We start from the raw sequence: 16,523 nt of genomic DNA, 5'->3' as shown, positions 1-16,523 counted from the left end.
TGTTGCTATCATTAAAATTTTTTCTTCTTTTTTTTCTGAGATCAATATAAAATTTCAACATTTGACATGTTTACTGTGTTCCATCGTGAATACAAACTGGGTGTATGGGATTTGCAAATCGCTGCATTTGTTTGTTATTTGCAATTTACAAAATGTCCCAACCTTTTTGGAACTGGAATTGCCTTTCCTACACCTTGTAGTAATTGTCTGCGTAGATGCTTAAGGACCAAATTAAATTTTGTCCAAGGTTTGATTGTTTTTTTTATTTTTTTAATCTTGTTTTCCCCTGACAGGAAAAGATGAAGGGTAAAAATAAGCTGGTCCCAAGATTGCTGGGAATAACCAAAGAGTCTGTGATGCGAGTTGATGAGAAGACGAAGGATGTGGTGCAGGAATGGCCTCTAACAACTGTCAAGAGATGGGCAGCCTCCCCCAAGAGCTTCACCTTGGTACGGTGTGAGCAACTCCCTGCATCAAGTCCTTAGCACCATTTTCCAGCCACTTCTGACGTTATGCATGCATTCATATGCGCAGCGTGGCTTCAATTTTATTTCCCAACACTCGCAGTCCCTTTAAAAATGTTGAGGCTTCACACTGGAATATTGAACATTTTCAGCATGCTAGCTCGCTGCTTTATCTGAGGTAACAATAGACTCCAGGGGGAGAATGTGCAGAATTTAGATGTATTATTTATCTGAGAGCTGCTTCTTTTTTTTTTTTTTTTTTCTTAAAGCTGTTGGGGTTTTTTTTTTCTCTCATGCTGAAAACGATTACGCCGTTTAAAGATTAACAGATCGTGCAAATTTTGCAACGATCTCCCAAGGTACATCTGCCATCATTGATTTAAACCAAAAGAAAAGTAATAATAATACTCTTGTGTTTCTGCACAACACTTTGAAGTAAGCAGTTCTCGTATTCATTACGGTTCAGATGCAATCAGCTCTTTAGAAAAATGGGATGCTTCAAAACAGCTATTTTTTTTCCTTAAGAGCTGAAATGATGAAAGTGCTGCCAAATGTATTCTGTCCCTCACCCCCAGTGATGCATTCTTCTGTCTGAGCACACATTTCCCCACTCCTTCTAATACATACAGATTATGTTTTCATCTCAGCAGATGACAATGCGCTGTCCCTTAAAGAGTGTTGCTTCTGATGTGTTTTAAAGGATTTTGGCGAGTATCAGGAAAGTTACTACTCCGTCCAGACTACGGAGGGAGAACAGATATCCCAGTTGATAGCTGGGTATATTGACATTATTCTTAAAAAGGCAAGTGCAACAGAAAAACATCTTTGAGTTAATGCGTCCTTCATCCAGATTTCTGTACAAGCACCAAACAATATTTGCTGTGATGTCTCTCTCACCTGCTTACAGAAGCAGAGTAAGGATCGCTTTGGCCTTGAGGGGGATGAAGAATCCACCATGCTGGAAGAATCTGTTTCTCCTAAGAAGTAAGTCGTGTTTATGCCCTGTCTGCTGTAAAAACAAGAAGTGCTGACCGCGTTCATTCAGGAGCACAGTCTGCTGGTTCTTTAAGCTTTTGAAACCTTAATGTTTAATTATCCACGTACCATAGTTTTGCCATATAAGTCACACCTTTTTGCATAAATTTGCAAGTCCTGCGACTTATACACTGAAGCAACTAATATACGTTTTGTCTCATATTTATAACCCAATTTTTGTCTGCGATTTGACGATTTCATTCTGACATGGAACATATTGATAACTACCATTTTCAGCCACTAGAGGGCCCTTGAGCAATATGGCAAGCCAAGTGTCTCATTAATAGGTAAAAGTGGCTATAAATGAGACACTAGGCTTGCCATACCAAGCCACCTTCGTCTCGTTCCAGAACTCCTGGAACAAAGGTTTGACCGTCAAAGTGCATTTATTAAGGAAAAGTTAAACTGAGACACACCTTTGCTATAATGTCGAGCAAATAAATAATTGTTTTTAAGTGTTAATCTTGTTAAATTCTTGTTGAAGTTCTCCCGTGCACGCTCCCACAGCCACCATTTGGCAGCCAATCAATTTTTGGCACAACACCGGCCCACGTTTCTAGGTGGTCAAGGAGTCAAGGTTCTTTATTTGTCATTCGCACCCCATGTGGTACATGTGGTGGAATGAAATTATGCACACAGGGTCCCAGTAACATCCAACAATAAAATGTAAAAGAAAAACAGTAATAAGATCTAAGATATAACTAAGAAAAACATCAACTAATTATACACTAAGCACTAGAAGCATAAAAACATTACATCCAACAGCAGCACGAACATGAGTCTCTGTGAATAGATGAGCACTCATGAACACATCAACATGAAACAGATCAGCAGCAACATGAAACAGATCAGCAGCAACATGAAACAGATCAGCAGCAGCATGATGTGGTTTTTCACAGTGATTATTCTGGTTAGAGATTCATGAGTCTAACAGCCTCAGGGTAGAAGCTGTTCCTCAGTCTAGTGGTTCTACACTTAATGCTCCTCATCCTCCTTCCTCAGCAGCGACACATAATAGATGCAACTAATACGGCAATCCAATGCATTTATATTTTTCTCCACTTTATTAGACATATTTAAACTGATGCGACTTATACAGCGGTGCAACGTGTAGAGAGAAAAGTTCATATTAGGCAGACAAACAGTTCTTTGAATGTTTAGCTAATAAAATATGATTTATAAAACTGTGAAAAGCTTTAAGATCATTGAAATATAGCCCTGCATCATTAAAAAAATAAAATATAAGCAAATGAAATGTTGTGCTAATATTTACTGCCGCCAAAGGCAAAAGAGCAGTAATATGTTCGCTTGTTTGTCTGTTAGCAAAATGTCTCACAAACCACTTGATGAATTTCAATGAAATGCTCAGATTGTGTTCACTGTATTTACATCTACAGCTGATTACCTTTTGTAGTCAGTCCAGTTTATGATGGCTGCCACAGCTTAGCAACCTTAGCAAACACAACATTTACTATAACTCAGTCAGCTTTACAGATATTCAGCTAAATCTGGTGCAGTAGTAACTGAGAGTAATCCACAATATATAAGCTGAGTGCTGATTTTTTTTTATGCAAGAGCTTTGTTAAAAACTTTGCATTTAACTATTTTTTGTCTGTTACCAAAAATCTTCCATGAACCAGTTGACAGATTTAAATTAAACTTTTGGAAGCTAGTCAATGGATGTACATCATCAATTATTTACCTTTTGGAGTCACTATAAGCTCGTTTGTTCTCATTTCCGCGCATGCAACCTCAGTGCTTCTCTCATGCTGTCTTCATGGCTCAGTACATTCTAACTGAATTTGCACACGGTGAGGAAGTGACATGGGATCAAAGTCATTTTTTAAAATGTGTTATTCCTCCTTCAAAAGTCCCATTAATTTCAATTTGTGGCATAAATTTAAATTTCTCTAACATGAGTTTGTGTCTGGGGCAAAAAATAAAAATCACTTTAAACAATATAGAGATACATTACCACCGTTCTATATGTGATGGATTCTACATCTCTATAACTTACAATTTTTTTTCTTATTGCTCACATCTTTCATTTTTCCTCCTCACTCTTCCTTTCTCCCGTCTGGAGACACAAACTATATTTAAGGCCTTTCCTGAGATTAATTTTGGGGGTTGCAGGCTTTGAGGACGAGAAAGAACGGAGGCAGGAAGAGGCATGACAGAAGTTTACTTGAGTGTGAAAGCAGCGCTGCTCTTGAAACCCGTCTCTACAGCGCAATTGATTTTGTGGTTCCTTGGTGTCCAACACAGCTGTTGTGTGAGTGTGAAACCGAGTCTGGAAATATGTTTTCACATAAAATCCACGTATTGTTTTTATTTTTATTAAGTATTTTCTGTCAAACTGGTGCTTGTGTTTCCTGCTTATGGGGCCAGTGGACTCGTGTTGTGGACCTCATTTTAAAAACATAATTGTTGCTTCTGTAAACAAGCTGTAATTAACTATTAGTCAGAAGCATCTGTTGGGCATAAAAACCCATTTTTCTGTGCTGTGTTTACTCTGACAAGGTCTGCTCACTGTGGGAAGGATTGTTGGTGCTTAAAATTTGTTACGCAGTAATTATCGTTTTGTAATAGTTTGCAATCAAAATTAATTAAACATTTGTTATCATCTGGTGTCGTGATTTAACTAACCTAATCATAAGTTTTCCTACAAAATAAATGAGGCAACTAACACATGGATGTGTCAATTAGAATTTATTTAAACCACAGGCTTTAAATGATGGTGTGCAGGTCGTCCTAAGTTAAAATACATGAAAGAGAAATAAAATAAAAGTCACCCGCCCTAAATAATTTACTGTTTAATTTCTCCTCCTAACATCTGCAAGCATCAGGTGCATGTAAGTTGGATATGGTGCATTGGAACAATAAAAACTTAAAACAACTGGTCTTATATAACATTCATTTTTTTAATCTTCCATATTAGATCCACTATCTTGCAGCAGCAGTTCAACAGGGTAGGCCGTGTGGAGCATGGGTCAGTGGCCCTTCCCGGTATCATGCGGTCCGGCTCGGTTGGTGGTCCTGACACTTTCAATATGGGCACCATGCCCTCTGCTCAGCAGCAAATCACCACCGGGCAGATGCACAGAGGACACATGCCTCCCCTGGTGAGCAGGATTCTCATTGTTTAAATATTAAAATGGGTGAAACACTGCAATACTTCTATGCTTATTGTTTTAAACTTAAAGCACTAAAACATAATAATGGAAGAAAATGCTCTCATATGTTTCATCACTGTATATAAATTGTTTTTTTTACTGCTGCTGTGACCGTAAAATAAACTGCAGTGAACAATTTCAGTAACTCATTTGTCTAATGTGGTTTGTGGAAATGTCACAACAAGTTTGACAACTCTCTATTCAGACTGCTTCTGTTTATTCCTGAGTGTGTGTCACTATTTGCTGTCAACAGAGTCTGGCCCAGCAGGCTTTAATGGGAACCATCAACAGCAGCATGAAGGCTGTGCAGCAGGCCCAGTCTGACCTAGGACACGTAGACAATCTGCCACCACTGGGCCACGACTTGGTGGGTTTACCATCTTTACTGCAGAACTTCAGAGTTGTTAAAGCTAAAAGAAGCAGAACCCTATCTGAAAGCCAAAAGGAACAAACCATAAGCTAAAATCTAAAAGAAGCAAAACACTAGCTAAAAGTCAAAAGTAGCAAAACAGTAGCTAAAAGCAAAAAGAACAAAGGGCTAAATGCTAACTGTGAAAAATGGTTAGAAAAAACAAAAATAAGTAAAACACTGGATAAAAGTCAAAAGTAGCAAAACAATAGCTAAAAGCTAAAGGAGCAAAGGGCTAAATGCTAAATTTGAAAAAAGTTTAGCAAAAAGAAGCAAAAACACTAGATAAAAGTCAAAAGTAGCAAAACAGTAGCTAAAGTCTAAAAGAACAAAGAGCTAAATGCTAAATGTGAAAAATGATTAGCATAAAACAAAAAGAAGTAAAACACTAGCTAAAAGTCAAAAGTAGCTAAACAGTAGCTAAAAGAGCAAAGGGCTAAATGCTAAATGTGAAAAATGGTTAGCAAAAAACAAAAAGAAGTAAAACACTAGCTAAAAGTCAAAAGTAGCAAAACAGTAGCTAAATTCTAAGAGTAAGAAAGGGCTAGCTAAAAGTGTACCAAATGGCAAGCTAAAAGTTAAAAGTAGCAAAAAAGGGCTAACATCAAGTAGCAAAAAAACTAACTGAAAATTAAGTGTAATAAAATATTGTTAAAAGGTCAAAGGTAAAAAAAAAAAATAACTAGAAGCAAAAAGTGGCAAAGGCTGCAAGAAAGCTAAAAGTTGAACAAGGCTGGCTAAAACCTAAAAGAAGCGACTACCTAAAAGGTAAAAGTTGCAGCTAAAAGCTATATGTAGCAAAAGGCTAGCTACTGTAAAAGCTAAAAGTAGCAGAACAGTAGCTCAAACTTAAAAGTAGCAGCTAAAAATCAAAAGTAGTAAAGCTAAACAATAGTAAAAGTATACAGAAGCAGATTTTAAAGAGAATAATCTTTCAATTTATTTCTATGGGGAAACAATTTTTAAATACAGTACAACATTTGGAAGAATACAACAAGTAGAAAGCCAAAAGTCATTGTTACAATCTAATACTTGAGCTGAATATTTGGCGTTATGAATAGTTAAAATAACAAAAAATATACGGAAGTGTTTGCAGAAAATAATGGGAAAACAGGACAACAACAATGTAGATGCTGAATTCACATTCACACAATTAGGCCAACACTCACTATCTCTTTAGATTGTTTGCCTTTTGATACTTCAGCTGCTAGAATTTTTTAAAGACTACCTAAAATAAATTTATATTCTAACAACAATATTATTTTCCGGAACTGACTTCAAATGTGGATAGATAGTGTTAGAAGCTGAAGCCATAAGTTTAACTGGCCTTGTCATGTGATTGCAGTAAATATTAGCTGTAAATCTCTCTCTGTGATGAAAAAAACTCTTGTTTTCATCGTCCAAAAGGCTTCCAGGGTTTGGGTTCAGAACAAAGTGGATGAGTCCAAACATGAAATCCACTCTCAGGTTGATGCCATCACTGCTGGAACGGCTTCAGTGGTCAATCTAACAGCAGGTGAGCTCCCGGGCAAACGATGAACAGCTTGAAGACGACACACACTTGTCATTTTTAGTTTGATTTCCACAGCTAAATTCAGGTTTATGGTTTGTTCTGAGTGTATTACTCAATAAATGCTTATTATTTTAGTCAATTGCAACAGATTTTTTTTCTCTCTCAGTTACTTTATGTGTTCTGGTACCAAGCTTTAATCTAACCTTACCATCTGTGACGGTTTCACTCATGCTCCCTCCACTATCTAATTCAAAGTTTGTTTTTCTATGTTATTTCTTCACGGCTACTTGCTCCATCAATGGCCTCAGCTCTATGAAGCCATTTCAGATAGACTCTAATTATGACACTGATGTGCATGTTAAAGTGAATGACACGCAGGCTGCCCTGTGGCTTTGCTAAATCAATGCCGCAGCAGTTTGGCGAATTAAGATGCGCTGCAGAGATGCAGGTTGATGTAGTTTGCTATGACGGCTGCCTCTCCTCTGCAGGTGAACCAACGGAGACCGACTACACAGCGGTGGGCTGCGCCATCACCACAATCTCCTCCAACCTCACGGAAATGTCTAAGGGAGTCAAGCTCCTGGCTGCATTAATGGACGACGAGGTGGGAAGCGGGCACAAGCTGATGGGCGCTGCCAGGATGCTGGCAGGAGCTGTGTCAGATCTGCTCAGATCTGTTGAGCCTGCAGCCGCTGAGGTGAGATCCCTACTGATTACTGTGGGGATGTTTGTTTTGTTTGTTTTGGATTTTATCTGTAACTAATTCCCAGAAGTCAGGAAAAAAAAAACAATTTTGTTAAATTCCTTCTAATAGTGTCACAGTTAAGATGCATTATAGAGGCTTTTCTGATCCTGTTTTAGATTATTGTGGAAGGTCAGTGTGAGAACAGGCCAAGCTGGTGTGATGAATGTGCTGATGTCATCTTGTTGCAGCCCAGACAGACGGTGCTGACTGCAGCAGGAAGCATCGGACAAGCCAGTGGGGACCTGCTCCGTCACATGGGGGAGGGCGAGACTGATGAGAAGTTCCAGGTTGGACGCAGCCCACTCACTATTTCTATGTCAATGTCAGCCAAACAGGAAGTTCCACACAGGCCGTTACCCTCAGGCCTCCCATAAAAATGTCAATACACACTTGTGTAATTACCTCAGGCTGTGTTATAAAGCTAACACCTTCAGTGGGTTTGTAACAAAGCATCAATAATTATACAGTCTCCTAGTGCTCTGTTTAAGCTAACCAGCTGCTTCTTTTACTCTCTGGCATTGACATTCTTCTTTATTGTGCCGCTCTCGTCTTGTTTGTTGTCCTCACAGCTCTCATACCTTTTACTTTTTATTGCTAATTGAAGGGAGAGTATATGAATCATATACATGCTTGGTCTCATTGATATTAAGCTATGTGCAATTCATTTTCTTCACCTAACAATGGAGTTTAAATGTATCATTATCACTTTTTTGTGAGGGTTTGAGTCCTCTTTCATTTTGCAGAAGTGCAGTAATCACGTTAAATCAGCTGAGCAAAACGGACTGACAACATTTACTTTCCTGGTCCCCTCAGTCACATGTGCACAGCTGCACTCGGGATCAGTGAAGGACACTGATTAATATGTTGCAGGACACCCTGATGAATCTGGCCAAAGCGGTGGCCAATGCAGCTGCTATGTTGGTCCTGAAGGCCAAGAATGTGGCCCAGGTGTCCGAGGACACCGTGTTGCAGAACCGAGTGATCGCAGCTGCCACTCAGTGCGCCCTCTCCACATCCCAACTGGTCGCCTGCACCAAGGTACCAATCCAGTTTGTTACACGCCAAGCAATGGAGGTTGTTTAACCTTTGATGTTGACTGAATTAATTTTTTTATTTGTTATTATAGGCAGGTGATTGTGTATTTCCCCGTTTGTGTAATGTGTGACTTTTTAAACTAAACATCTCATGAACCATTGGATTGATTTTTATGAAATTCTCAGAAAGTAATGTTCGGATGTCCCTCTACAAATGATTACTTTTTGGAAATGATCCAATCCCAGATGTGCGCCACAGCAAACATATAATAGCACACACAGAAATGGCTATAACTCAGTTAATGTTACAAATATTCACTTTATACTTCAGTATAGTTGCTGAATATGATCACATACCATGCTTGCTGCTGTACACGTCGCACCGCCATATAAGTCGCATTAGTCCAAATGTGTCTAATAAGGTGGGAAAAAAAGCATAAATTAGTCGCTTTTACGCATAAGTCACCTGGGTGGTGCAGCAAAATGCAGCTGATTTGACGTTTGCTCCAGGAGTTCCAGAGCAAGATGAAGGTGATTATATGGCAAGACAAGTGTTTCATTAATAGCCACTTTTACTTATTAATGAGACACTTGGTTTGCCATATTAGTTGAGCACCCTCTACTGGCTGAAAATGGTAGTGTTCAATATTTTCCATGTCAGAATGAATGAAATCATCAGATCTCAGTCAAAAACTGAGTTATAAATATGGGGGAAAACATAAATAAGTCGCTTCAGTGTATAAGTCACAGGGCATGCAAATTTATGCAAAAAGGTGCGACTTACTGTATACAGCGAAAAATACATTACTCCAAGCACTAGCAGAACATGCAAGACTTTTGTTTTAAACTTTGACATGCAATGCAGGAGAAATTTCTCTTAATAATTAATGTTTTGCTTTAATGTATATTCAGTGTAGTTCTGATTTGTCTGAATTACAGCTGACCTTTGTGTGTGGTGCAGGTGGTGAGTCCAACCATCAGCTCCCCAGTGTGTCAGGAGCAGCTTGTCGAGGCTGGGAAACTGGTGGACCGATCTGTTGAGACCTGTGTGAAAGCCTGCCGCTCGGCAAGCGATGACGGCGAGCTCCTGAAACAAGTCGCCACAGCAGCTGGTGTGGTGAGCCAGACCCTCAGCGACCTACTGCAACATGTCCGCCACTACGCCAGCTGCGGAGAGCCCATCGGACGCTACGACCAAGCCACGGACACGATCATGAACGTGACTGAAAATATTTTCTCCTCCATGGGGGATGCTGGTGAGTTATGTCACCAGAGCCAATGAGCTGGTTCTTATGGAATGCCTGCTTTAAGTTGACCTGTTTGTGACATGTTTTGACGGCATCAGGAAGCCTAAAATATTAACTGCATTCGTTTCCACGTAAAATGATCTGAAAAGTCCTCCATGCACGTTCAGAGCTCAGGTTAAGTGTTTTGATTTGAGTCATGAGGTTGAAGTATTTTCAAAGCAAGTCGTTTCCCAGGGGGTTGCAGGAGACATGTCATCCAAAACCACTACAGAGTTCCTGGTCTGGTCTCAATCAGCATCAGGGAGCCTTTGAAACTTAACAGGAAACACATGACCTGAGATTTTTTTTTTTTTTTAACCAACGCAAACATTTTTTCTTGAATAAATTCTCATTAGAAAATAGACAAACTGTAGAATTACAATAAGCACTGAAAGGACTGGCTCGTTCCCAAAGCTGTCAGATGTAGGTTGTAGATGTCTTCCATTAACTTTTGCTCAGTGGGTTATTTTAAGCTTGAGGTGGGAGTTTCAGAAAGCAGCTTTTTATAGCAGATGTGTGGGGAGGTGTCACATATATTCCAGTGATTTTTATTTCTGTAAAAGGTGGGTGAGTCATTGGAAACCCTAAGCTAAAGAGGAGATAAAGGTGAAAACAATGAAAATTCACAGGATGAGGAATCTTTGGGAGACTGCTCACTGAATGGACGAGAATAGGATGTTGCATAAAATTAAAATAACAAATAGATTTACCAACTTTTACCATTCTCTATTACATTTTTTTTTTTAATCATCTTGTATTTCTGGTTGCATTGGTGTTAATAGTAAAACTAGATTGCAAAAAAGGGAAATAATTTGCATTAATTTGATAAATACTTTTAATTAAGTCCTGAACATGAAGGATACTCTTTTTTTTGACAAAACAAAGATTAAGACTTGTTTATTCATTGAAAATTAATACTATGCAGAGTCTGAGAACAAGTTGAATATGATTTATTTTTTGTTAACTATGTTTTTTGAGTGGCACAATATATATATTTTACTCTTTTTAATCTGACAACTGTAAAGCACTTTGGCCAGCTTTTCTTGTTTTTATGTGCTATAGAAATAAATTGACACTGGCACTGAAAATGAATGAATAGGTGCATTCAAATGCTTTTGATCTATACGTGTCTACATTAATGAGGTGCTTAGAAGTGAAATTGTTTCGGTGCAGCCACACTTATCACTGTTCTGATTCAGATGTGTGTTGCATTTGGTCTGAGTTCCCCTGAACACACTTTTGACTCAGCTCATGAGTTCTCTGACATATAAACACCTCTGTTAAACAGTTGTGGTTATCCAAATTAAAAACATGATTTTCTACTCAAACAGTCCAAATCTGTTTTGCATCGCAAGCTGATTTTCAGCTGGAGCACAAACGTTGCCAGTTTGCTGCTGTTTGAGTCGATCCCTTCAGTAGTTTTGTCGGGGCTGTATAGATTTACATGCTGATGTATGACCGTGTGTATGAACAGGCGAGATGGTGCGTCAGGCCCGGGTGTTGGCCCAAGCCACTTCAGATTTAGTCAACGCCATGAGATCGGACGCAGAGGCAGAAGTTGATGTTGACAACTCTAAAAAACTTCTTGCTGCAGCCAAACTCCTGGCTGATGCCACGGCTCGGATGGTGGAGGCTGCGAAGGTGATGGTTTTTTAAATAAAGTATTTTTTATAGTTTATTACTTTACATCATGAGTTAAATCTTTTACATGTATTTAGTCCTACTCATCTTGTAATATGGATCAGTCTGAATATTCTCTGTGCATTTAATTCCAACTTTTAAGTTATGTTGAAAGATCCTATCTAAATTCCATCCCTTTGATTTAAAAAAAAAAGTATTTGCAATACTGAATAGCAATACTTTAACAACCCAAAATAAAAAGAGGCAACAGCGCTGGCTTTTAACAAACGCATGATAGTGTTGAGCAGAATATTATGAGTGTGAAATACCCGTGCAAGTGTAGCTCGTTAGGATGTGCTTGATCTGTGACACATTAATCATCACATCACTGCCATTATCAAAGAGGAAGTGAGGATCTGACGGTTTCCGTAGCAACTGTCTGAAAGCAGACAGAACTTAGCGCTTCTTTGCATCAATCCTATGAGATGTGCAAAGTAACAGGAATCGATAAACTTACATCACGATGGCCTGGTAGCTGTTATTCTTGTCTGGATTTTCAGTGTGCGTCATGGCAGTGTGCGTGTCTGTGTTTGCACATTTGCACATGTATGCATGAATGTGTGCTTTTCTGCCCTCAGGGGGCAGCTGCCTATCCGGAGAATGAGGACCAGCAGCAGAGGCTCAGGGAGGCAGCTGAGGGGCTACGTGTTGCCACTAATGCTGCGGCTCAAAACGCCATAAAGAAAAAACTAGTCATCCGGCTGGAGGTGAGTCCGATGAGGAAACGTGTTCTCATCAGTCAACCTGAAACTGGCCATTAAACCTTCTCCTTGCTTCACCTTACTTGAGATTCAAGGAATTTGCTATAAACACCAAACAAAATTGCAAATAATTAAATAGCTATGCACTTATTTTTACAAGAGTAAACCATTTATTTATTAATATACCCATGCTATTTTTCCCATCACCTCTTCAGTGAGCTGTAAATCCCATTAATGCTCTGAATCAACTATCTTTGAACAGATCTGTGTTTAGCCCTCAGTATCAGTTTGTCCCTAATGACTACCACCTCTCTGCTCTAGAGCACCCAATGTTCAATTTCCCAGGCACATAAACTATTCATTACCCGGGAGCTGGGATAAGTCTGCTATCAGACATGCATCTCAGCCTGCCTCCATGCATCAGATGGTCTCAGTAATGGTGCTAATGGTCGCCTCCATCACAGCAGCTTGTAAGCCAGTCAAGGAAAATGTTATTAATCTCCAAGTGTGCTTGTAACAATTACCTACAAACATTTTAGACCGCTTCATTTTGGAGTGTCAAAACAAAGTAAATGGCTCTCGGTTGTTGTGCAGCAGATATGCTTGTCTTTTAATGTGCATTTAGTATTCTGAAAATAATATTAAACAGAATATTGAAAAGAAAAGCTGCACAGTGGAGTATACATTTATTGTTGATCATACAGTGTTGGGTACAGTAAAAGTACCAAATACCACCTTAAAGCGATAGTTCAGATCATTTGAAGTGGGTTTCTGTGCAAAGGGTATGAACAATTAATATCTTACCTGTTGTAGATAGCTTTGTAAACTGTATCAGTGTTGGATAAATAGTTTAATTTTGATCAAATAAACTAGCTAATGACCAGTCTGAATGGAGCTGCAACCAAAGTGGGCTGTTGTCTTTCTAAAGCAACCCAAATCTAAAATATTTTTAGCAGTTTATATTGACGGGGCTTTTCTGGGTGGAGTTTGCATGTTCTCTCTGTGCATGCGTGGATTTTCTTCAGGTTCTCCGGTTTTCTCCCACAGACCAAAAACATGCATGTTAGGCTGATTGGTTACTCTAAATTGTCTCTAGGTGTGAGTGAGAGAGTGAATGATTGTTTGTCTCGTTTGTCTGTATGTGTCCCTGTGATGGACTGGAGACCTGTCCAATGTGTCCCCTACCTCTCGCACAGTGATGGCTGGGCATGGGCACCAGTGACCCCCACGACCCGAAAAGGAAGAAGCGGGAAAAGATAATAGATGGCTGGATGGATGGAATGGGTTATTTATATAAAAGTATCTGGTTCTTTGCAAAAGCAGATAACAGCAGCTACACTTCCAGTGCAATCTGGGCTGATTCTTGCAGGAAAACTAAAATAGTTCAGCCAGAATCACCATGCAATGCCCAATTGACAAATAAAGGTTTATAAAATAGTGTTTACTTAAACTTCTATGAAGCTTTTGTTTGTTTTTTTAGATTGAAGCAATCCATTTTTAGCCTCACTTTGTCGAGCTATTAGTTCATCAGTCGAATCAGAAAAAAACTATTTCTCCAAACTGCTGTTGTCCTGAGGTTGTTTAAAGTGCTTAACACGTAAAACACTAATTGTTCATAACTGTTTAACTTATAGCCCAACTTTAAAATATATCAAACATTGCTTCAAGGACTTGCGCACCTGTTTACTGAGGGATTTTTTTTTTAGACCCATATATATATATATATATATATATATATATATATATATATATATATACAGGATATATATATATATTGCTATTGTTTATTCATCATCTCAGAATGGTTTCTGTTGCTTTTTGCTAGTTTTCTTCCATCTTTTCAAACCTAGTAGTCTTTAAGAATGAACGTGAACTTAACGGTATATTTTTAGCCATAAGTTTTAAAAGGTGGGAGGATAGCAATGGTGATTAACTCATGACGTGACTGAGCGATGCAATACAATAGCTAGTTCCTCCTCTTACAAAACCTTTGGGCTATGCTTCTTCTCCGTGTGATCAGAACTGAGCACAGAACAGTACAAAATAACACGGCACAAATCAAAAGTGAATCTTGACTAAATTGTATCCATTTGTATGTTGTGAACAGATAGCTGCAAAGCAAGCAGCGGCTGCCGCGACTCAGACCATCGCAGCTGCCCAAAATGCTGCTGCTTCCAACAAAAACACCGCTTCACACCAACAGTTAGTGCACAGCTGCAAGGTATGGTTGTTCAGTCTTTATCATGTACTCACCTTTATTATTAATCTACGAGTGCATTTAAAATAACTGCCAACGTTTTGGAAAACTACATCCTCGTTCATTAGACTCCTGTAAGCATTTTCTGCTTTAGCCTTAAAGTGTTGCACACAATGAATGTATTGTGGATTTATTTAATTCCAGGCAGTCGCAGACAATATTCCCCAGTTGGTGCAAGGGATGAGGAGCAGCCTGGCCCAGCCTGAGGAGCTTGGCCCCCAACTTGCTCTCATCATGGCCAGCCAGAGCTTTCTGCAGGTTAGTAAGTCATCTTTACACAGTTAACCACCCTCATCACAGGCCACACAACTTACACAACTTGTTGCCTTTCTTATACTTTTCTTTTTCTATCTGTGTCACCATCTGTCAGCCTGGAAGTAAAATGGTGACGTCGGCAAAGTCAGCGGTTCCAACAGTGGCTGATCAGGCTGCTGCTATGCAACTGGGCCAGTGTGCCAAGAACTTAGCAACCTGTCTGGCAGAGCTCAGGACTGCTACACAGAAGGTATCCATTTATATAATACAGTCAGAGATAACAAGATTTATCCAACTGGCACTGGAAAATTGATGCTTTCAAACTTTTATGCATATCCAGCCATCTGATCCTATCTAGCCATCAGCAAGTTGGGGTTAGGGTTAGCATCAAGTTTGCGCTGCATAACTGAGTTTGGGTAATTTGTTTTGATTTTGTCTGTGGATTATTTGAAGGCGCACGAAGCCTGCGGTCCTCTGGAGATTGACTCAGCCCTCAAAACTGTACAGACACTGAAGAGTGAGCTCCAGGATGCAAAGATGTCTGTGATTGATGGCCAACTCAAACCTCTCCCTGGAGAAACGGTCAGTAAATAGTGTCATGAAATAAACAATACAGCAGATATGTTGGCATTACAAATTCTGTGAACTATCAAAACTTGCTTTTTATTCGTCTGTAAAACAAACAAAAAAAAAACTTTGAACATCCTATGTTGACACAGTGTTGCACATTCTGCTGTTTAGAACAGCGTGAACTGTGAATTGTCAAAAAATAACTTTTTACTTAATCTTCTTTAAACTTTTTTAAGCTTAATTATCAAAACGTAAACTTTATTAAGTTAAGCTTTTGTTGGGGTTTGTTCTTTTTCTTTTTATTATGAGCTTATTTCCCAGCTCTTTCCCTGAAAATGAAGTGGTAAAGGTAAAAAAAAAAAACGAGTGACTCGTCAGTGATGGTTCAGATGCAAAAAGGACCAAATTATGATCAGTTAATCACAAATAGAATATGGATTATGTTCTCCTATCTCTTCACATTTAAACCAACATGTTCTTTTTTAACAGTTTTGATGTGTTTTTATTTTCCTAATCACTCTCTGCAGTGTTTAACAAACTGCAGGTGGACCACAATATTCTTTATGGACAGCAATAAATGTCTCTTTTCCCTGTTCGCTGATGTTGTTCTGAGTGAAACAGGTCTGTTAGGGACCAAGGTAGCTAAACACCTTGCTCTTACAGATCTGTGTTAATCCTGGTAAGTGTATGTAACAGTGGCTCTGAGTTTATTTCATTTGCACTGTGTTGGATAAAAATATCCTGTATTCATCAAAGAAGCATTACTCGAGGACACGAGAAGATTTTTAACGGGTTTTATTTGCAAGGGCAGACTTTCACTCCATATTGCACAGGTGTATAAAAAAAGTTCTACATCATGGAGGCCAGTCGTGAGAATCTGCACTGGGCAGTGTACGAGGTTTGTTTTTATATATGCTTATGAGCTCTCGGCTCAGAGGCAGGCCCTGACGGCCTTGGCCTCCATCCAGCTGCACATGCAGGATCAAGTAAGCTCCTCATTCAGCCCTCTCTGAGAGAGAAAAGAACTCTCTGGCAACTCAAGCACATGCATTAGTAGTGATAAAACATCCATAAACCTTGACCAAAAACACACTGACAGTGGACTGATTGAGACAACTCTTTTAAAATATATTTTTATCTCCATAGTTAATAACGCCTTCAGATCTGTTTTGTTTCTTCCATGATACATAACTCTAAAAATGTGTGATGATCCTGACTCCTCCTGTATTTCTTATTAAAACCCTCCTATTTACATGCATGCTTTTACCACTCAAACATATATAATACAGTAGTCCCTCATTTATCGCGGGGATCCGTACCCTGAAGCTCTGTGATAAGTGAAAAACAGCAAAGTAGGAATAGTAGTACAAGTAGTAAGTAGTTTATTTTAGTATTTATATA

At 39.0% G+C, this 16,523-nt stretch overlaps 1 protein-coding gene across 1 annotated transcript in view; it reads left to right on the top strand.

Annotated features, from left to right (window-relative positions):
- Positions 1–16,523, top strand: part of tln2b (talin 2b) — a 127,353-nt gene that overhangs the window by 74,425 nt on the left and 36,405 nt on the right. The window contains exons 10-25 of the mRNA XM_037683674.1: positions 294–449; positions 1,165–1,266; positions 1,372–1,448; positions 4,438–4,621; positions 4,926–5,039; positions 6,489–6,597; positions 7,083–7,291; positions 7,528–7,626; positions 8,210–8,377; positions 9,335–9,629; positions 11,134–11,300; positions 11,918–12,046; positions 14,148–14,261; positions 14,442–14,555; positions 14,668–14,802; positions 15,006–15,091. Of these exons, the coding sequence (XP_037539602.1) occupies positions 294–449; positions 1,165–1,266; positions 1,372–1,448; positions 4,438–4,621; positions 4,926–5,039; positions 6,489–6,597; positions 7,083–7,291; positions 7,528–7,626; positions 8,210–8,377; positions 9,335–9,629; positions 11,134–11,300; positions 11,918–12,046; positions 14,148–14,261; positions 14,442–14,555; positions 14,668–14,802; positions 15,006–15,091 (2,258 nt within the window). The remainder of the gene's footprint in view (positions 1–293; positions 450–1,164; positions 1,267–1,371; positions 1,449–4,437; positions 4,622–4,925; positions 5,040–6,488; positions 6,598–7,082; positions 7,292–7,527; positions 7,627–8,209; positions 8,378–9,334; positions 9,630–11,133; positions 11,301–11,917; positions 12,047–14,147; positions 14,262–14,441; positions 14,556–14,667; positions 14,803–15,005; positions 15,092–16,523) is intronic.

The sequence above is a fragment of the Nematolebias whitei genome, chromosome 10 (assembly GCF_014905685.2).
Source record: "Nematolebias whitei isolate Nwh7 chromosome 10, NemWhi1, whole genome shotgun sequence".
NCBI classification, from domain to species: domain Eukaryota; kingdom Metazoa; phylum Chordata; class Actinopteri; order Cyprinodontiformes; family Rivulidae; genus Nematolebias; species Nematolebias whitei.
The sequence above is the reverse complement of the archived record's forward strand: the minus strand, read 5'-3'. Positions and strand labels throughout refer to the sequence as shown.